Source organism: Oncorhynchus tshawytscha, linkage group LG20 (genome assembly GCF_018296145.1).
Source record: "Oncorhynchus tshawytscha isolate Ot180627B linkage group LG20, Otsh_v2.0, whole genome shotgun sequence".
In the NCBI taxonomy this organism is placed as follows: Eukaryota; Metazoa; Chordata; class Actinopteri; order Salmoniformes; family Salmonidae; genus Oncorhynchus; species Oncorhynchus tshawytscha.
In genome coordinates this window covers 13,285,212-13,307,863 of record NC_056448.1, presented here as the reverse complement: position 1 = coordinate 13,307,863, position 22,652 = coordinate 13,285,212, and the positions used below count along the sequence as shown (strand labels likewise).

Here is a 22,652-nt window from a genome sequence, read left to right as displayed (position 1 = left end):
GGACACACCTACTCATTCCAGGGTTTTTCTTTATTTTTACTATTTTCTACATTGTTGAATAATAGTGAAGACAAACCATGAAATAACACAAATGGAGTCATGTAGTAACCAAAAACGTGTTAAACAAATCAAAATAAATTGTATATTTGAGATTCTTCAAAGTAGCCACCTTGCTGACATATTTGCACACTCTTGGCATTCTCCCAACCAGCTTAATGAGGTAATCACCTGGAATGCTTTTCAATTAACAGGTGTGGTTTGTTAAAAGTACATTTGTGGAATTTCTTTCCTTCTTAATGCGTTTGAGCCAATCAGTTGTGTTGTGAAAATGTAGGGGTGGTATACCAAAAAGATAGCCCTATTTGGCAAAAGATCAAGTCCATATTATAGCAAGAACAGCTCAAATAAGCAAAGAGAAATGACAGTCCATCATTACTTTACGACATGAAGGTCAGTCAATCTGGCAAATTTCAAGAACTTTGAAAGTTTCTTCAAGTGCAGTCGCAAAAACCATCAATGATCAGCTCATTTGTCTTGCTCACGTTGAGGGAGAGGTTGTTTTCCTGGCACAACACTGGCAAGTTTCTGACTTCCTCCCTATATGCTCTCCTCATCTTTTGTGATCAGGCCTACCACCGTTGTGTTGTTGGCAAACTTAATGATGGTGTTGGAGTCGTGCGTGGCCACACAGTCGTGGGTGAACAGGGAGTACAGGAGGAGACTAAGCACGCACCCCAGAGGGACCCCCGTGTTGAGGGTCAATGTGGCTGATGTGTTGTTGCCTTCCCTCACCACCTGGAGGTGGCCCATCAGGAATTCTAGGATCCAGTTGCAGAGGGAGGTGTTCAGTCCCAGGGTTCTTAGCTTAGTGATGAGCTTGGAGGGCACTATGGTGTATTCAATTAACAGCATTCTCAAGTAGGTGTTCCTTTTGCCCATGTGGGAAAAGGGCAGTGTGGAGTGCAATAAAGATTGCATCGTCAGTGGATCTGTTGGGGCAGTATGTGAATTGGAGTGGGTCCAGTGTTTCTGAGATGATGGTGTTGACGTGAGCTATGACCAACCTTTCAAAGCATTTCATGGCTACAGATGTGAGTTCTACAGGTGGTAGGCATTTAGGCAGCTTACCTTGGCGTTCTTGGGCACAGGGACTATGGTGGTCTGCTTGAAACATGTAGGTATTATAGACTGGGCCAGGGAGAGGTTGAAAATGTCAGTTGAAGACATTTGCCAGCTGGTCAGCTCATGCTCTGAGTACGCGTCCTGGCTTCCTCGGACCACTTCCGTATTGTGCACGTCACTGGTACTTCCTTTTAGAGTTTTTGCTTGTAATCAGGAATCAGGAGGATTTAGTTATGGTCGGATTTGCCAAATGGAGGGCGAGCTTTGTATGCGTCTCTGTGTGTGGAGTAAAGGTGATCTAGAGTTTTTTCCCTCTAGTTGCACGGACAAAAATTTGGTAAAACGGATTTCAGTTTTCTTGCATTAAAGTTCCCGGCAATTATGAGCGTTGCTTTTGGATGAGCATTTTCTTGTTTGCTTATGACCTTATATACAGCTTGTTGAGTGCGGCCTTAGTGCTAGCATCGGTTTGTGGTGGTACATAGACAGCTACGAAGAATATAGATGAAAACTCTCTCGGTAAATAGTGTGGTCTACAGCTCATCATGAGGTACTCTAACTCAGGAGAGCAAAACCTTCGAGACTTCCTTACTATTAGAGATCGGGCACCAGCTGTTGTTAATACAGAGACAAAGACCCCTGCCCCACCTCCCCGATTTTACCGGAGGCTGCTGTTCTGTATTGCCGATTCACAGAAAACACAGCCAACTGTATATTATCCATGTCCTTATTCAGCCACAACTCGTGAAAAATAGGAAATTTAAGTTTTTAATGTCCCGTTGATAGGATAGTCTCGAACGAAGCTCATCCGATTATCGATTCCTAGATGCAGTCTCACAAGGTATCCGTCTCGCCGACTACTGTAGTGGCTCATTTAGTTAGGCCTCTATGTGTAACATTTTTACATAGCTTCTGCCACAGTCACTCCATGGTCAGTCACTCCATTGGAGCCACTCCTCTGGTACTGGTCCTCCATTGCCAGGAATGTAATACTCACCTGGGTGATGCCCAGCTGCTGAAAAGCACACAAAAAGCCATCACCTCTTAGCAGTGGTTCGGAGCATTCTTCCTTTGCTACCTCTGGACACAGCATGCAGTCATTGGTGTAATACTTCCAAGATGATTTAACAACATTATAGCTATCAAGCCAAAAGATAAACTTTTCATCACGATCTTGCAACTGAGAGTCAAGACCACATGATAGTGATCAAACCCTAGAGCATTCAAAACCCCAAAAAATAAAGTTTAAAAATGCAACAAAAAACACGTAGAAATAAAATACAAATATATTACAATGTTAACAGATTATATTTTCACCTGTTCAGTAAGGTAAGTTGGTAGCTGGGTCTGAGCTTTTGAGTGATCCCCAGGACTCACATACTGTAGCTCAGAGAGCAGCTGGCCGGTGAATTGGGGACCCCGGTTGGACACAAGAAATCGGGGGACCCCCAACTAGATTATGATCTCCTTTTTCAGGATCTTTGGTAATATGGTGTGTTTTGCTGTCCCCCAGAGGGAACATATCAAACCACTTGATGCTATAACGAGCAGGTATACATTTCTGTTCTTCTTACTGGGTGGAAACGGTTCCATCGGCTCCAAGTGTGTTTCCTGGTTTGTTGTTGTCTACTTTATACTGTTGGCAGATGGTGCAGGACTTTATGTGCTCCCATACTTCTTTACGGATACTGGGTAACCAGGCAACTTCTAAAACATGTAGTAAGGTATTCAGTTTTCCTAGAGGACCCCCTAGAAGGTTGTCATGAAAGTAGTGTAGGAAACTGGAGATTAATGCCTGGGAACAACCAACAGGTACTTTTCCCCATCATCCTTCAAGGGAACTCTACAATAGAGGGTGCCTCGCTGGTCTTTAAACCTGATGTGTTCTGATCTGCTGTCAATATTGGTGTTATTTTGAGCTCTTGTCAAGGAAGATGTCAAGGAAGTGAGTTTGTGTTTATACAGGACCTCCCGCACCCACCTACCGTCAACCAATCATGTCAATGCGGAGCTTACAGAGCCCCCCGCTTTGCTACAAAATTTGGGAGGCACACGGCGATGCAGTATGGAGCTCAATTTGGCCTCTGCATACCTCCGGAGGCTCCACTATTGCATCACACCCTCCATACAGAGCCTCCGACCACATTTTTGGATCAAGCATAAATTGGCGTTTAGGATCCATTGAGTCAGGCGAGATGTAGTTGAGCACCTAGGAGAGGGCAGAGTGGTCTGTATACACTTCAAACTTTACTCCTTTAAGGTAGTGCCTCAGAAGTATATTAGTTACATTCCAATCTGCGGCAATCACCTTCTCTCCTTTTGGTGTCTGGGTTAAGATTGGGGTCTGTGTTAAGATGGCCCTCAGCTCCACTTCACTTGTTGAAAGGGTAAGGAGAGGTTCGGCTGAACCAACACAACTGGGTCTTGCAAGGCACCCTTCAGAGCATCCACACTGGCCTGTCTTTGCTCTGTCCACTTCCATTCTATGCCATTCAGCTGGTTTAAAGTTGCTTCCAGGTCAGCAAAGAGTGGGATAAACTTGGGATACCAGCCAGCTAACACCAAAAACCCCTGGAGAGACTTTGTCTTTGGGGGTTGGATAGTCTTTCATTGCCTGTGTCTTGTCTTGGTCGATCTCAACACCTTTCCCTGACACTGCTGTGATGTGGTGAGGTTGGACCCAGGTGCAGAGAAGAGACCAGACGAGGAATCAGTGGTTAAGGATAAACAGAAATACTTTACTACTTTAATGAAACAGTAGCCGCAGGATCACAGTACACTGGAAATAACAACAAACACTAAGTCTCAAACTCACTCAGGAAACAATCTTCGCACTCTGATCCAGGTAAGGTGACATCGTCGAATGAACGCCTCGGCTGATGGCACCCCAGCTTCGGCCTCTTGTTCAGGAAACAAGGGGGTGCGAACCCGAACTGTTATCCTGATAGGTGTCAGTCTGGTGTTTTCTGCTCAGTGAAAAAACCTGTCCTAACTTACCATAGACACTTGCTAAAAAACTTTCATGAGCAAGCCTTCCTTCTTGATCTGGCTTCTATAGATTGGTATAGAATCAGCTTGATCCCCCCCTGTTGAAGATATTTTCAGTGGTATCCTTAACAAATATGCACCCATAAAGAAAATGAGAATAAAAAACAGGTTCAGCCCCTGGTTCAACCGTGATCTGGCAGAGTTACTCCACCTCAAGAATTCCATTTGGCAAATGGCTTGGCACACACATACACAGGCTGACTGGCTATCCGGAAGGTCAAAGTTAGTTACTTTAAGGAGCAGTTCTCTCTCTGTGGGTCTAACCCCAAGAAGTTCTGGAAAACAGTTAAAGACCTGGAGAATAAACCCTCCTCCTCACAGCTGCCCATGTCCCTTAATGTTGATGATGTGGTTGTTACTGACAAGGAGCAAATGGCTGAGCTCTTTAATCACCAGTTCATTAAGTCAGGATTATTATTTTACTCATCTTCTACCCCTTCTAATGTGACTGTCCCCGATGCTCCTACCGCTGCATGGGGTCACTGAGTCCGAGGTGCTAAAGGAGCGCCTTAAACTTGACCACAAAAAAACATCTGGGTCAGATGGTTTAGACCCTTTCTTCTTTAAGGTTGCTGCACCTAACATCGCCAATCCTATCTCTGACCTTTTTAACCTGTCTCTCCTCTCTGGGGAGGTTCCCATTGCTTAGAAGGTAGCCATGGTGCATCCTTTATTTAAAGGGCGAAATCAAGCTGATCCTAACTGTTATAGGCCAATTTCTATTTTGCCCTGTTTATCAAAAGTGTTGGAAAAACTTGTCAATAATCAACTGACTGGCTTTCTTGATGTATATAGTATTCTTTTGGGTATGCAATCTGGTTTCCACTCAGGTTATGGGTGTGTCACTGCAACCTTAAAGGTCCTAAATGATGTCACCATTGCACTTGATTCTAACCAATGTTGTGCTGCTATTTTTATTGACTTGGCCAAAGCTTTTGATACGGTAGACCATTCCATTATTGTGGGCCAGCTAAGGATTATTGGTGTTTCTGAGGGGTCTTTGGCCTGGTTTGCTAACCATCTCTCTCAAAGAGTGCAGAATCAAGTCAGAACACCTGCTGTCTCAGCCACTGCCTGTCACCAAGGGAGGTCCCCAAGGCTCGATCCTAGGCCCCACGCTCTTCTCAATTTACATCAACAACATAGTTGAAGCAGTAGGAAGTGCTCTCATTCATTTATATGCAGATGATACAGTCTTATACTCAGCTGGCCCCTCCCTGGATTTTGTGTTAAACGCTCTACAACAAAGCTTTCTTAGTCTCTGCCCTTAACCTTGTCTTGAACACCTCCAAAACAAGGGTAATGTGGTTTGGTAAGAAGAATGCCCCTCTCCCACCAGTGTGATTACTACCTTTGAGGGTTTGGAGCTCATACAAGTACTTGTGAGTATGGCTAGACGGTACACTGTCCTTCTCTCAGCACATATCAAAGCTGCAGGCTAAGGTTAAATCTAGACTTGGTTTCCTCTATCGTAATCGATCCTCGTTCACCACAGCTGCCAAACTAACCCTGATTCAGATGACCATCCAAACAATGCTAGATTAGGGAGGCGTAATTTATAGATCGGCAGGTAAGGGTGCTCTCAAATGGCTAGATGTTCTTTACCATTTGGCCATCAGATTTGCCACCAATGCTCCTTATATGACACATCACTGCACTCTATAATCTCTGTAAACTAGTCATCTCTGTTTACCCTTTGCAAGACCCACTGGTTGATGCTTATTTACAAAACCCTCTTAGGCCTCACTCCCCCCTATCTGAGATACCTACTGCAGCCCTCATCCTCCACATACAATACCCGTTCTGCCAGTCACATTCTGTTAACGGTCCCCAAAGCACACACAAAGCTAGATAGCTGCAAAAAACACTCAAACTGGACCGTTTTGTCTCCATCTCTACATTCAATGCCCTTTGTGTTGTTAACTGTGCCCAATAATGTTTGTACCATGTTTTGTGCTGCTACCATGTTGTTGTCATGTTGTGATGTTACCATGCTGTGTTTTCATGTGTTGCTGCCATACTATGTTGTCGTTTTTAGGTCTCTCTTCACCTAGTGTTGTGGTGTCTCTTGTCCTGATGTGTGTTTTGTCCTATATTCGTATTTTATTTTTAATCCCTGCCCCCGTTCCCGCAGGAGCTCTTTTGACTTCTGGTAAATAGGAGTTTTTTCTTAACGGATTTGCCTAGTTAAATTAATAATACAAATAAAACCAAAAGACGTCATGATTTGACCTCGTATTTTTCAGAGTTCACAGTTGTCTTGAAAGCACCATAAAGGTAGGCGCTCCCATGGTTTCAGACTACGTCATTTCAGACAAACCGTGAACATGGCGGGTCTAGTAGCAGCAAAGAAGTGCATCACCCCTCTTGTTGTGATCAAAAGGCTTTCTTCCCCGGAATATAAAGCCCAAGCCGCCTACCACAAGAAGGTAAAAAATAACTAGCTGTGTTTGATAGCTGACAAATTCAACCATGTTTCACTGTTGCGGTCGTAAACTCTTCCAACAACATGAATGGCTTGGCGCAGTAACGTTAGGCAACTAATTTAGTAGGTTAATTACCTAATATTAGGTAACTGAACTTGCACAGAAGCAAAGGTAGCATTGATGAACTGTTATGTATTTGTCATACAGTGACGTTAGCTAGTTGAAATATATTCATTAAAGAAAGCGGTAGCTTAGGTAACATGCGTCATATGTCTTGCCTAGTATTAATTTAGAGTACTCTAAAGGTAGCTAGTTAACTGTAATTTAACATGTTCGTTTTATGTTCACTTTTTTCCTGCCAATGCAATTTTCATGTACAGCAGCATGTCGAGTGAGACAAGTGCTACTTGACGGTTAATCTGTTCTGTCCTGAGCTGTTATCTAATTCCACAGCTATTTTGGTAACCGGTACCTAGCGTAAATACATTAGCTAGTTAGGTGACGTGCAGTGACGTGGCATCTATAGTGGTAGCCCTGGCAGTACGTAGTTTAATTGATTTTCGACTCGAGTGACGTCGACTCGACTCGAGTGACGTGGAGTGACGTCGAATGGAGTGACGTCGAATGGAGTGACGTCGAGTCGAGTGACGTCGAGTAATAAATGTATAGATATTTTTAAAGGCGTTCATGATTTGCGTAAATGTAATATACTAACTATTACTCTTGTTCAAAATATGAAATGGTATTACATTTGGTGAAGAGCACATTTATGACTTGTTACTTCGCTCTGGCTATCTACTCCGATTTCAGAGCACTTGCCTGAGCGTACCAGAGGGCAGAATAACACCCGTTGAATATGGCCGGTGTCAGCAAACGTTGGGGGGGGGGGCATAATTAAATTGTTGCCAGCAATATGGTCGAATCCGAAAACAAGAAGTTTATTTCAGTGAAATACGGAACCGTTCTGTGGCAACTGGTGGCATCCATAAGTCTAAATATTCCTGTTACATTGCAGAACCCTCAATGTTATGTCATAATTACGTAAAATTCTGGCAAATTAGTTCGCAACGAGCCAGGCGGCCCAAACTGTTGCATATACCCTGATTCTGCGTGAAATGAACGCAAGAGAAGTGACACAATTTCACCTGGTTAATATTGCCTGCTAACCTGGATTTATTTTAGCTAAATATGCAGGTTTAAAAATATGTACTTCTGTATTGATTTTAAGAAAGGCATAACTGTGACCTTAGGTACACACGTTGGCGCAATGTGCAAATGCGCACTGCATTGATTATTTGCACGCTAGATAAACTAGTAATATCATCAACCATGTGTAGTTATAACTAGTGATTATGATTGATTTTTATAAGATAAGTTTAATGCTAGCTAGCAACTTACCTTGGTTTCTTACTGCATTCGAGTAACAGTCAGGTGCCTCGTGAGGCAGGTGGTTAGAGTGTTGGACTAGTTAACCGTAAGGTTGCAAGATTGAATCCCTGAGCTGACAAGGTAATCTGTCGTTCTGCCCCTGAACAAGGCAGTTAACCCACCGTTCCTAGGCCGTCATTGAAAATAAGAATGTGTTCTTCACTGACTTGCCTAGTTAAATAAAGGGTGGGTGTGTGTGTGTGTGTGTGTGTGTAAAAAAAAAATATATATATATTTTTTTTTAAATCAGTGTCCAAAAATACCGTTTTCCAATTGTTATGAAAACTTGAAATCGCCCCTAATTAATCCACCATTCCGATTAATTGGTCGACATCTAATGAGATGTAACCCCACTCATCCACCAAGGCACCTGCAAGTTTCCAGACATTTCTGGGGGGAATGGCCCTAGCCCTCACCCTCCGATCCAACAGGTCCCAGACATGCTCAATGGGATTGAGATCCAGGCTCTTCGCTGGCCATGGCAGAACACTGACAGTCCTGTCCTGCAGGAAATCACACACAGAACAAGCAGTATGGCTGGTGGCATTGTCATGCAGGAAGGGTACCACATGAGGGAGGAGGATGTCTTCCCTGTAACGCACAGCATTGAGATTGCCTGCAATAACAAGTTCAGTTCGACGCTGCTGTGACGCACCGCCCCAGACCATGACTGACCCTCCTCCAAATCGATCCCGCTCCAGAGTACAGGCCTCGGTAACGCTCATTCCTTCGACGATAAATGCAAAACCGATCATCACCCCCGGTGAGACAAAATCGCAACTCTTCAGTGAAGAGCACTTTTTGCCAGTCCTGTCTGGTCCAGCGACGGTGGGTTTGTGCACATGGGTGGCGTTTTTGCCGACGACGTCTGGTGAGGACCTGCCTTTACAACAGGCCTACAAGCCCTCAGTCCAGCCTCTCTCAGCCTATTCCGGACAGTCTGAGCACTGATGGAGGGATTATGCGTTCCTGGTGCAACTCGGGCAGTTGTTGCCATCCTGTACCTGTCCCGCAGGTGTGATATTTGCATGTACCAATCCTGTGCAGGTGTTACATGTGGTCTGCCACTGCGAGGACGATCAGCTGTCCATCCTGTCTCCCTGTAGCGCTGTCTACGGCGTCTCACAGTACAGACATTGCAATTTATTGTCCTGGCTACATCAGCAGTCCTCATGCCTCCTTGCAGCATGCCTAAGGCACGTTCACACAGATGAGCAGGGACCCTGTGCATCTTTTGGTGTTTTTCATAGTCAGTAGAAAGGCCTCTTTATAGTTTCCTAAGTTTTCATAATTGTGACCTTAATTGCCTACCGTCTGTAAGCTGTTAGTGTCTAACGACTGTTCCACATGTTCATTAATTGTTATGGTTCATTGAACAAGCATGGGGAAACAGTGTTTAAACACTTTACAATGAAGATCTGTGAAGTTCATTTTGTAAAAATCAAAAACTCTTTGAAAGACAGGGTCCTGAAAAAGGGATGTATCTTTTTTTGAGTTTGCCACCTATGGATGCAAATTGAGGTGGCTCATTCTAAATGCTTACCCTATAATGCACTAAATAAAAATTTGAGCACATGAAGCAAAATTTGACAGTAGCCTAGAATATTATATTACTAAATTGAATGAACATAGGCCTGCATTTCTCAAATGTTGTTCTTTTTCAGCCATGGTTTTCATTTGAAGCATTGTCTTATCCTTTGCTTATTTGTTACAGTTGCAAAGACATATTTGTAGTCAACTTCATTCTGAAGTTATCGGCAGTTCCAGAGAGACTTTGTTTAACGGTGCTCTTCTGTGTGTAAAGTGACGGAATGGCAAAAACAAGCATCTAATGACACACTTAGCTATTCTATGAGTGGTCTGAGGTAAATAAGGGTTTTCAAGTGCAACTTCAGTAACTATGGTTTTGAGAAACGGCTCGGCTACTAAAGATGCATCTTAAGATGGTTCTAACAATGATCTTAATGCTACTCAGGCTCTGGGAAACGAGGCCCTGATATTTTAGGATATTCAGACAATCCTCGTAATCTCATCAAAAGCTTTGTTCCCAGCATTGTTTAATAGTGTAGAGAATGACTCCGCATCATGGCTATTACATCTGGGGGGAGGGAGGTTGCAACAGGAATTACTGTTGTGCGCAGTGGAGCCCTGTCCTAATCTATTTATTTTAATTTGCCTTACGTAACGTCAACTTGTTACATAACAGCAATGCAAGAGGCCTCAGCCTTGAGCCTGCTTTTTTTGGGAGACAGTTGGAATGTGATTACGGATGCTGTTATGTGAATGTTTGACAGCAGCAGGGAATGTTCCCAAGAGAGGGTAATCATAATTGTGAATTAAGTGGAATCAACAATATGACTAACCATGACATTTCCTTCCTTTTTCCAATTTTTAGGTAGTGGACCACTATGAGAACCCAAGGAACGTTGGGTCCCTGGACAAGACCTCCAAGAATGTGGGTACAGGCTTGGTGGGTGCCCCAGCTTGTGGAGATGTGATGAAACTGCAGGTACGTTTGGTCCCCTGGAGGATTTGCAGAGAAGCGGCATGTTCTATTTAGTTACCAAGCATGTGTTTAGTAACGTGACTACATTGTTTATGAATTCATTTGTGGACAAAAGTCACCATTTGAATGAAATGACTCCTTTCCTTTCTGCAGATTGAGGTAGACGATCGTGGGAAGATTGTGGACGCCAGGTTCAAGACGTTTGGCTGCGGCTCCGCTATCGCCTCCAGCTCCCTGGTAACAGAGTGGGTGAAGGGCAAAACTGTGAGTGAACGTTCTGCACCCATGACACTTCCTCTGCTTTCCTCTGCTTCCTCTTTCACTGTTCTGTCTGAATGTTGCATTTCAGTCTTTTCTGCCACGCTGCTTGTTTGTTCCTTTTGTTACATATCATGGTTGGGTGGAGTTTATTTCTTGGTTGATGGAATGTTGCTCGCTTGGCTTTCAGATTGACGAAGCACTGACCATACAGAACACGGATATTGCCAAAGAGCTCTGTCTTCCACCGGTCAAACTTCACTGCTCTAGTAAGCTCTTATTTCAGTCTAATATCTAAGGCTGTTCTCTCCAAACTGTTTAACAAGTTGTGAAATTCTAAACCATTTTTTTTAAACCTCATTTTAAAACCATTTGAAATTCCTGACTGTGCCCTTTTCTCCAGTGCTGGCTGAGGATGCCATCAAAGCTGCCCTCCATGACTACCGTCTCAAACAACAGGATGGCAAGATTGAGGCGGTCAACGCCAGCAACTGAGGGCTTTGCCAATGTCTGAACACCAGTGTCCTGCACCCTACTACCAAGGGGACACTCAAAGTATAGTCCTGGATCCCCACTCCACCATTCTTCTATATATATGGGGCACCTTAAATTAGTTCATGTTATGTCCACCCATACAACGTACATAGATGGCACAGTGTACACACCAAGCCCCTGTGGCATTATGTTTTTTTAATCTTTACTCCAGCCTGTCACATTAACGCACTGATTGGGGGATTGGTACAAAGTAAGCCTTATTTTCAGGAGTGAAAAATGTGAAGTGAGTCGAGTGTACAGGAGTTTGCTTGCTTTGTGCTTGAGTATTTTGTCATGGTATCGGTGTGTTCCATTGGGAAGTGATTCTGGATGCAGTGGTGGATGTATTGAATAAGCCTTAGAAGTTTGTCTTAGTATTCCATCAACACTCCTGTACTAATGGCTTGATAGCAATGATGAAATGTAATGCGGAAGATGTAAAATGGTAGCAAACTATCAAGGTATCTATTTTGATTGTTTAGTGACATTTCAGACATAATTCCTGGTTTTAATGGAAAGTAATAAAGTAATGCGTAAGGAGTATTGCATGTCTGTTTTAGTCAACCAGTTTTTTTGGTATTACCTGGTATTTGTCAGATGTAGTGTATACTACCAGATAAATTGAAGTGCTGTATTTCTCCACTAGATGGCAGCATACAGCCATGTTAAATATGTGACTTCATACATTCAGCTAAATGGTTCTGCTTTTATCATTACCTACCCAAATACACAACACATTTTAGAATGCTGCTGTTTCTTACTGTCTTCATAAAATCTACTTTATTCAACCAAAGTACAATTATGGAAGGAAAGTCGGCACCTCTACAAACATTTTGGAGTGTGCATGTTTTCAACCACACCGGACTAACCAGCCTGTATTGTACAAGTAGAACAGACACTTGGATGCTTTCCCAACTTCTGACCCAGGACCTGGGTCTGCAGCTGAGCAACTGGCCCTTTAAGGGACAACAATCTGCAGTTGCTTCACATTTCTTTGACTGTTAAAATACTTATGAGGGATTGATTCTTGATGACTAACTTAAATGCTTCATGAGCTTAATCTGTCGTACCCATTCAGAACCCCAACTATAAGTTTGTTTTACTTCAATGTTTGAACAAAGTGTAAACGAACACTATAGCTTCAAAACATGGTTCACAATCAGTTTGATCTCATGGATGCTCAGTCCTTGCATCCATAGCTATGACTTTGAGAGTCGTTATGTTTCTTAAGCCCCATCCCTCAGCTGTTTACTGAAACAAGTGGCTGGGTGCCTGCTTTGTTATTGTTAGAACTCCGGATTGACCCTTTAATGGAAATGTTTAAAGCGAAGGGATAAACATTTGACTAACCAAACGATAAACAGGTTTTATAATGCAAAAATACTTCCCTTAATGTAGGAAACATGCTAAGTTCAAGTTGTTACAGATGCTGCACCATAATGTGCTCATGGTGAACTTCCCCTCTACTTATCCATATTTGTTCAAGGGGCGGCAGGTAGCCTAGTGGTTTGAGCGTTGGGCCAGTAACTGAAAGATTGCTAGGTCGAAAACTGAAAGATTGCTAGGTCGAATCCCCGACCTGACAAGGTAAAAATCTGTCGTTCTGCCCCTGAACAAGGCAGTTAACCCACTGTTCCTAGGCCGTCATTGTAAATACGAAATTGTTCTTAACTGACTTGCCTAGTTAAATAAAAAGGGAAAGCAATCTCATGTTGCCCTAAAAAATGATCTCTACCAATGAGTGGAAGAGGGAAATAAAAGGCAGTACCATAACTTTGGCCATTGTACAAATACAAACAACACTAGACTACAGCGTCTATGGGTTGTATGCTCAGGTTACATCATATACCCTTTAGGGAGCGACATGGAAAGATGGCTACTGGGAAACGAAAGTATATGATTACATACAACTGAATAGACATAATTTGGTATGGCTTTGCCTTAAAGATGTCACTCATGCAAAAGCGTCCAAACCATTGAGCTCAAACATATTGTCCAATGCAGTGGAGGCTGGTGGGATGAGATATAGGATGGGCTCATTGTAATGGCTGGAATGGAATAAATGGAACGAGATCAAACATATGTAAACCACATATTTGACTCTGTTCCGTTGATTCCATTCCAGCCATAACAATGAGCCTGTCCTGCTATAGCTCCTCCTTCCACCAGCCTCCACTGGTCCACTGTCCAACATAGTTAAAATGCTGTTTTCTCCCCAGTGATCAACGGAATAGACTGCGTGACAGTGGAGTTCTCCTGCCTATCCCCTTCCTGCTTGGCTTGTGAGTGCCCTTGGCCAGATGGAAGCTCAGCTCTTGTGAGTGACTCGTCATCCTCTGTTAGGCCTATCTGTCCTGGAAGGATCTCTGGCTGCTTGGGGCAGCTGCGGTGTTGGGCCTCACTGTCTGAGAGCTGGCATACCTCCTCCTCGCTCTGCTCAGGTGCATTTGATGGCTCGTTGTCTTTCTCTATGATTTCTCCCTCAGCCTGAACAGTCACATCAGGACTTTTCTCTGCAGCTGCTGCTATCTGTGTGGGGTTGTTTCCCTCTCGCTCACCCAGGGGAGGTTTGGAGGGAGTGCGGAGGTTCTTGGCTGCCCTCATGATGTCTTGTTGGAGCTGCTTGCTTGAGTCAACTGGTTCAGCCTGCTGCCCATTGGAGGGTTTCTCTGGCACCTCGTTGAAGAGCTTGGTACCTCCGGTCTTGTCCCTCTGGTCTACGTACATCTTAGAGGGGAAGGACGAGGGGTAGTAGGCATTGACCTTCCGCTTGCGGCTCATGATGCAAGCACAGCAGAGGATGAGGAAGATGGTGATGAAGAGGATCGAGGCAACAAGGATGAGGAGCATGTTCTCCTGCAGGAAGTGAACCATCTGGCTGAGCAGGAAGTGCTCTATGTGAGTGGAGTCATCTGAGGTGGTTGGGGACTCTGAGGCTGGGCCACTGGTGGTAGGTGAGGAAGTGGTGGGGATGAGGCTGCCCAGCTCCTCCCCCTCTGCACTGCCCTCCAAGGAAATGTTGAAAGGGAGGGGTGTGGCCAGACTGGGACTGCTGGACCAGAGCATCACAGAAAGACTAATCAGATGAAGTGCCATGAGGAACGTCATCTCCTGTAGGACCTGCAGAAAACAAGAACAGTGTCAGTGCTGCTGCAGTAACTGTTGTCAATTTGCATTTCCACTTATTGAATTAAACAGATTTTGATCAACAGAGGTGTTTGCAATTAATGTAGCTGTTCTTGTGTCTAACAGTGACAGCCAACATCTACTGCTTTGTGTGTGTTTCACAAAACATTGTAAAGGCCTCACCCATCTACAATGAATGAACATATCTTCTGAGTAATTTCTATTCTTGATAGAATGTCTATAGCTGTAGAGCCCTAAATGTAATTTTAAGACCAAGACAGCAGCTGAGAACTGATGAGAGGCAGGCAGGATTTAAAGTCTGGATTCAAATCATAGCATGTCACATGCAGACACACACAATGGCAATGCACACAGACAGATACAGTAGATGTACACAAATGCCTCGATTCAATCAGATTGGCCTTAACCCACAATAACTGAAAACTGCACAGCAGATCATTGTTGAGTTGATGTCGGAGGTGTAAATTAACTGCATTGGAGCTGTCAAATTGGTGAGCGGCTGCTCTTGTGGTCATTGTCACGAAAGCCACACACATCCTACCCACGTTCATCCTACCCAAGTTCAGAATGAAAAAGTATGGAAATAATGACATCATTAGACTAAATAATACAAATTCATATGAGCCTAATCGAGTTGTAGATTACAACACACATTTCAATGTTAAACTTGTAACAAGGCTGCATGGGATTTCTACTAATGAGACTTGGTGGAAATGTCTGCGATCGGTATAACGCCGCGAGTCGCTTGCTGATATGACAGCTTCAATGCAGTTACACCTCCGTGGGTTAAAGCGGAACTGATCGAATCTAGGCCACACTCCTGTCCATTCAATGATATTTGGTTACATGACTAAAACGTTAATCCCATTTTGTCAATCTGCTTTTGGTCAATGTGAGAGTCACGTCATCTGATGTTAATGTCATTGCTTCCTGTCCCGATCTTTTAATAACTATTTTGGATATTTATTTAAACAGCTCCTTTTCATGCTGCTTCACAGAAATAAATCATGGACCGCTCATTTCCCTGAAATTGAATTTGGCTTAAAACAATTTTCTACGGTAACGTGGGTTAACTAGCTCCCTCGGGTAATTCTCACATAAACCACTGTCACCTATTTTCCCTGGCTGCCACTACTCTTGCTCAACTAAAAATTTTACCCCGGTATTTGGGAAAAATGCCCCTTTACAACAAAAAAATGATTAAATAACTAAAAAAGTGTAAACTGTAGCCACTTATTTCCCTTCATAGTTTGTTTGCCTAGCATGACCATCATCCACATACCACATTTTTACCAAACTTTGCATTTTTGTGTCAGCAGTTGGACATTGTTCTTAGAGGGGGCTGGTTACCTCACGTTACCCTAGCAATAACAAGAAGAACTAACTCTTACTTTCACAATGACTGAGAAAAAACAACTGATCATTGCCAATAGAAATGTAATTAACAGAGTTGTCATGATTCCTTACTCAACATGTCAGAAGCATGTATTTTCTACACAATATATTTCTATCTGAATGTTCCACAGTTGTGCTCTGCTGAATGTAGCCCTGGACTAGAATGCTGGCCTGGTCCATATAAACCAACCAACCCCCTCCTTTACCCCCTTTTCCCACTCCATCTGTGTGCAAGCTGGGCCACATGAGGCATTGCACTTATCAGGGAAGGGGGGATGGGAGCGCATCTACAGTTTATCGCCCATTCCCCCTCAATGTATACTTTCACACACATGCCGATATGCGAACACACACAAAGGATACAGATGTATTAATCTCTATTGAAGTGTTCAAGATACCATTAGATGGAGACGATCAGACATTTGTCAACAGTCATACATTTAGCACTGCCTTTGTGTGGGAAATAATGACATACAAACATTTTAATACGATTGAATAATTCAAAAAAATAAAAGCTCTATTCACCGCACGTTTATCTGCACAATGTCTCATGCAAATATGGGAAACCCATTGGTCTCAGAGAACATCCTGTTGGGGAACTCTATTGAACTAGCCTGATTCCCTGCTGGCGGGCTGCTTGCCTGGAGACATGTCATGATGCTGTCACTGTAGCTGAACTGCACTGCAATGGTCATGTGAGGTCATACCTGTCCACTAAAGTTAACTCATATTTGATAAGAATGTTATCAGCTAGTATTTCATCTGTTTCCCTATGTGGTAAAATGCACAGTGAAAGTAAATGAATAGAAGTGGCTCTACTCACCTCCTACAGAAGTGGTCACACAGAAAAGGCTCCTCTGGAACTGTGGATGCTTGAGAGAGGAAAATGGACTGAGAGAACAAGAGGGAAAACGTGCCTGCCTCACCTCCTCCAGTAACTTCTACAGTTTCAGATTTTAGACTGGAGGTTTCTCTGACCGGCACAGAAGGGAAAAAAAGTTTTTTGCCATTAGGACACATCCCTCCTTCCCCCTTTCTTCTCCTTTCCTCCCCTTCCTCTCTTCTCCTTCCCTCCCCTCCTCCCTCTTTTCTCCTTCCCTCCCCTCCTCCCTCTCTGGCTGCCTTGCTTCCCAGAAAATGACTGGGCTCATGGGCTCTACACAGATTGTTCTTGTTAGGCAGTAGTCTAATGTGATGTGGGGGCAGGGGGCTCGGCTCTCCTGTCCCAGATCTAGATGCTCAAGGCCAGAGTCAACAACACTGCAGCAAACTGGCTGGAGCTCAGAGTGAGTGGGGGGAAAAAAATAAGTGTTCAGGGTTTTAACTGGGGAATAGACAGAGACTCAACTAACTGCAGACATTTTATTGGATGAATTGTTTGTCGCTTGGCTACTCCCTCTGTCTTCTTACATGCACTTAGCAATCTTAAAGCATTTTGGGCCACCTAAACAAAAACTATCAAGGCCTTTTGGATTGCTGAATTCCCTTGCACTTACCCTCTCACTTACTTTCCTCACTCTGCCAGATACACACATCTCCCACACTAGCTAGAGTGGAAGTCTCACGAGGTTATAGTTATGGCTAAAGGGTTTTTTGGCCCCACACTGTCCCTCTGACACCCTGGTGACTTACAGCAGACCAGCTACGTTAACAGACATGCAGCGCCACAGTTTGATCGTCTCTCACAGGAAAGGGTTCATGTTTCTTGTGTGGACAGCCTGGTCTCATAGACTTGACGTAACATAGTAAATGTAAATCCAGGACGCTGCAATTAGTATGATACATTATATATACAAAAGTATGTGGACACCTCTTCAAATGAGTGGATTTGGCTATTTTAGCCACGCCCGTTGCTGACAGGTGTGTAAAATCGAGCACACAGCCATGCAATCTCCATAGACAAACAATAGCAGTAGAATGGCCCTACTGAAGAGCTCAGTGACTCAACGTGGCACCGTCATTGGATGCAACCTATCCAACAAGTCAGTTCATCATCCCTGATAGAGCTGTCCCGGTCAACTGAAAGTGCTGTTATTGTGAAGTGGAAATGCCTAGGAGCAACAACGGCTCAGTCGCGAAGTGGGAGGTCACACAAGCTCACAGAACGGGACCGTAGAGTACTGAAGCGCGTAACACGTAAAACCCCTTAGTTCCAGTGAAGTGAAATCTAGTGTGCTACGTTTGGTATGGTTAATTAAAACAGAAGGTTACTTAAGGCAAAAATGAGGGTGGTTGGTCGGGGTGGATGGGTGGGCGTATAACACAAACGTCTATGCAAATACTTAGCATGTTAGCTAACCCTTCCCTTAACCTTAACCCTTAATCTTAACCCTAACCTTAACCCAGCCACCTAGCTAACATTAGTATTAGCCACAACAAACTGGAATTCGTAACATACTGTAAAAATTTGTATGAATTGCAATTTGTTAAGTACCATATGAAATGGATGATGGACATCGAATAATTAATACATACCATACTAATTGGAGTGTCCCGGATTTATTTTTAATATGTTACGTCTACCAATGAGTCCAGGTTGGTGTGGATATAAGTAGGGGGTTGGGTCATGTGCTGAGGGCCTTGCCAGAAACAATGAGCAGGGTGTTCTATGGAGTATAGTTAAACATGCACAATGTGTAGCCACAATTAAGAGAGAAAAAGAACCAGCAAGCCAGAATGTGTGTGTGTGTGTGTGCATGCATGTGTATGTGTGTGCATGCACATATGAATGTGTATAGAGTAAACACAGCTATAGGTCAGAATGTGTGTATGTTTGGCCGGCCAGCTGGTTGACTATGTTTGAGATTCATCCAGACTGGCCAACCGTTCTTTGGTCATCATGACAGTGAGGTGGTTACAGAGTGCATGCTCTAGTAGTGTCTAGTCTATGATTCAATTTGTCTTATAAGCTCTGTCTACATCCCTCAGCATCAGCTTTCCCTGGCATGAAAATTCCGACTTTGATTCCGGTTTCATAATATTGTGTTGATGTGTATGAAGCATGTGGACTGAGACGTCAATCTCAGCTTCTGCAAAGAAAAAACTTTGATATTGACGCCAGAAAAGGGGCCTTGAATGCATGTGAAAAATACATGTTTGTGTTATTTATTATGAGTACATAGTACAACAAAAGGAAGTATCAGTGCATATTACAAACCACAGGGCATAGTTTTACAGTGACAAGTCCAGAGGGTCCATATTTGGAAAACTGAAGTAACGCCTGGCTTCAATCACCACAGACACAGTCATTAGCCATCTGCCCTTTGTTTAAAAGCACTTTGTCATTTATTTACAGTTTTGTTATGATTTATTCATCTGTTCCAGTCCTTTGTGATCACCTTCCAGTGGGTACACCACGTCATTTCAACTTGGAAATGTGGGTATTACTTGGTTGAGACGTGGATCAATGAGCTTTCATCCTTTATTCATCCACTCAAAAAGCCAATGTGTTATCACTATGCTTTCAACCATCTAAAAGCACAACCACATTCCAATGGAAAAACAATGTCTGGTTTTTAGGTTAGTTAACATCTAAATGTGTTATCACTACACTTTCTACCATTTAAAAGCACAACAAAGTTCAAATGGCGATACAATATAGTCAGATATTTTGGATTGATACAATAAATAACTTAGTGTTATCATCTAATATCACAACCAATTGACCTGGATTGCAGTTGAGAATACATTAAAAGTACATAGTGCAAGTGATCAATGCTGTTCAAGATTTTGTGAAGATTATTACAGCAATTGTAAAGTTCTCCACTGACCTGTGACCTTTGCTATCTTGAACATACATGCTTTCTATGATTACATCAGACGTTTATAGTTACAGTAGGCTAACCTCAAAATGTGGCCATGGATGTCTTACCATTTTAAGGTTGAACAACTACTATTACATTAGTTTGTGACTTTAGGCTATTTGTTGTATTACAAAAAGTTTATTGAATTGTGTTTGGTTGACAACGCAACCAAATATCATTATGTAAATAATTTAATGCTTGAATAATTTCATCTGAGCCACTGGATTAATCCTATTCTTTAACTTTTATTTTTGGATTAGTTAGAGACGTGAATCCAGCATAGAGTATTGTTAACTTGTCGACAAGTTAATAGGCTATTTACTGTATCGCAAAGTGATATTGAATTGCGTTTGGGTGTCAAAAAACTGGTTACCATGGTGACATAATCCTGTGGTTGAAATTTCAATCTCAAAACAGTTGATTACTTTTTGCTAATACAATGTATTTTAAAACAGATTCCACATCACAATACGTTGACAAATAACATTGAAACAATGTTGATTGAATCAGTTTTTGCCCGGTGGATTTCCTATACACTATTTGACTGGACTCGGAGACAAACAGACCTTTGGCGTCTCTAGGAAACCGGTCCTTTCTTTCACATGGAGGGAAAGGATATCTTTTTAAGCATTTAATAAACGGACAAACATCTGAGAGCTTGAGAGGTTTAAAGGGGTTTAAGTTACAGCCTTATTCTAAATTGATTAAAACGATTTTTTTTCTCATCTACACACAATACCCCGTAATAATGCAAAAACAGGTTTTATAAATTTGTGCAGATTTATATTTAAAAAAATGAAAATATCACATTTAGATAAGTATTCAACCCTTTACTCATTACTTTGTTGAAGCACCTTTGGCAGTGATTACAACCTCGAGTCTTCTTAGGTATGATGCTACAAGTTTGGCATACCTGTATTTGGGGAGTTTCTCCCATTCTTCTCTGCAGATCCTCTCAAGCTCTGTCAGGTTGGATTGGGAGAGTTGCTGCACAGCTATTTTCAGGTCTCTTCAGGGATGTTCGATCGGGTTCAAGTCCGGGCTCTGGCTGGGCCACTTAAAGACATTCAGAGACTTGTCCCGAAGCCACTTCTGCATTGTCTTGACTGTGTGCTTAGGGTTGTTGTCCTGTTGGAAGGTGAACCTTTGAGTCTGAGGTCCTGAGCACTCTGGAGCAGGTTTTCATCAAAGATCTGTCCTTTTCTCCGGTCATCTTTCCCTCGATTCTGACTAGTCTCCCAGTCCCTGCCGCTGAAAAACATCCATACAGCATGATGCTGTCACCACCATGCTTCCCCATAGGGATGGTGCCAGGTTTCCTCCAGATGTGACGCTTGGCATTCAGGCTAAAGAGTTCAATCTTGGTTTCATCAGACCATACAATCTTGTTTCTTATGGTCTGAGAGTCCTTTAGGTGCCTTTTGGCAAACTAAGCGGGCTGTCATGTGCCTTTTTCTGAGGAGTGGCTTCCGTCTGGCCACCCTACCATAAAGGCCTGATTGGTGGAGTGCTGCAGAGATTGTTGTCCTTCTGGAAGGTTCTATCTCCACAGAGAGACTCTAGAGCTCTGTCAAAGTGACTATCGGTTTCTTGGTCAGCTCCCTTACCAAGGCCCTTCTCCTCTAGTTTGACTGGGCGGCCAGCTCTAGGAAGAGTCTTAGTGGTCCCAAACTTCTTCCATTTAAGAATGATGGAGGCTACTGTGTTCTTGGGGACCTTCAATGCTGCAGAAATGTTTTGGTACCCTTCCCCAGATCTGTACCTCGACACAATCAACACAATTCCTTCGACATGGCTTGGTTTTTGCCCTGACATGCACAGCGAACTGTGGGACCTTATATAGACAGGTGTGTGTCTTTCCAAATCATGTCCAATCAATTTAATTTACCACAGCTGGACTTCAATCAAGTTGTAGAAACATCTCAAGGATGATCAATGGAAACAGGATGCACCTGAGCTTAATTTCGAGTCACATAGTAAATTCTAGGTAAATTCTTAAGTCTCATGAATTCTTATGTAATTAAGGTATTACTATTGTTTGACATTTTTTATACATTTGCAAAATATTCTTAAAACCTGTATTCGCTTTGTCATGATGGGGTATTTTATTTAATCCATTTTAGAATAAGGGTGTAACGTGACAAAATATGGAAAAACAGTTAAGGGGTCTGAATCTTTTCCGAATTCACTGAATCTAACACCTTGTAAAGGACATTTCATCACATATATTTCCTTGGATTCTCCTGACACTGACTGAATTTAGATATTCTTCATACAGTTGGGGTCATTGTACATCAAGGTAGATTGTTTAGTTATCAAGACCTCAGAAGATCAAGCTTTTCAAGCGAAAACAAATAAAGAAATAATATTAAAGTCTGTAACATTCTAACCACATAAAACCCTAAACAGCCCAGTGACAAAACAAACATTCGTCATAAGCGATCATAATCCAAGTCCAGGTTTTCTTCTAGCTCTGGAAGTGTGTATGTGCGGGAATTATTCTCCTAAAAAAATAACTCTAGAAATCCATTGTAGATCTTAAATCTCTCCAGTAAACTGTCCATGTAAAATGAAGAGCCCTTGTGAAAACATGCCTCTCTGTCTCCTGTTGTTAAGTGAAATACCATCAGGGTTTGATTTGGGAAGGTTTCCAAAGACAAGCAAACCCTTTTACCATCACTCATCCTGTTCTATGAGAACTTCACTATCAACTGTCTTACAGATTCATGTTTGGGTACAACGATGCATTTGTTTGTACTCAATCTCACTCATAACTACTCAGAGGCTGCATTGGGTTGCATTACGTTTGAGAACGATTGACCACCTGACTTCTCCGAACTTGGTCACTGTTTGTGGTAAACATGTCACGATAAAATAACATATCATTGGTTCTCCATTTGTGGTTTCTATGTCTCTTCCTATACTGCAGTGATTCCCAAACTCGGGCCTGGGGTGCACGTTTTGGTTTTTGCCCTGACACACCAC

General features: G+C 42.8%; 2 protein-coding genes across 2 annotated transcripts; one reads left to right on the top strand and one right to left on the bottom strand.

Moving 5' to 3' along the window:
* Positions 1-6,450: 6,450 nt before the first annotated feature.
* LOC121840190 (iron-sulfur cluster assembly scaffold protein IscU-like) lies at positions 6,451-11,865 on the top strand. The gene is made up of 5 exons (XM_042302210.1): positions 6,451-6,599; positions 10,420-10,533; positions 10,684-10,794; positions 10,979-11,057; positions 11,192-11,865. The coding sequence occupies exons 1-5, from the start codon at positions 6,498-6,500 to the stop codon at positions 11,281-11,283; spliced, it is 498 nt and encodes a 165-aa protein (XP_042158144.1). The 5' UTR covers positions 6,451-6,497; the 3' UTR covers positions 11,284-11,865.
* Positions 11,866-12,674: 809 nt separating this feature from the next.
* On the bottom strand, positions 12,675-16,923 carry tmem119b (transmembrane protein 119b). Its single transcript, XM_024380727.2, has 2 exons — positions 16,688-16,923; positions 12,675-14,442 (listed from the first exon to the last, which is right to left on the bottom strand). Exon 2 carries the CDS (start codon positions 14,428-14,430, stop codon positions 13,519-13,521), a length of 912 nt encoding a protein of 303 aa, XP_024236495.1. The 5' UTR covers positions 14,431-14,442; positions 16,688-16,923; the 3' UTR covers positions 12,675-13,518.
* Positions 16,924-22,652: the final 5,729 nt, after the last annotated feature.

Coding starts and splice junctions, on each gene's coding strand:
- LOC121840190 (XM_042302210.1), top strand. CDS start 6,498: ATGGCGGGTCTAGTAGCAGCAAAGAAGTGCATCACCCCTCTTGTTGTG. Junction 6,600..10,419: donor AAGCCGCCTACCACAAGAAG/GTAAAAAATAAC, acceptor TCCAATTTTTAG/GTAGTGGACCACTATGAGAA. Junction 10,795..10,978: donor AGTGGGTGAAGGGCAAAACT/GTGAGTGAACGT, acceptor CTTGGCTTTCAG/ATTGACGAAGCACTGACCAT.
- tmem119b (XM_024380727.2), bottom strand. CDS start 14,430: ATGACGTTCCTCATGGCACTTCATCTGATTAGTCTTTCTGTGATGCTC.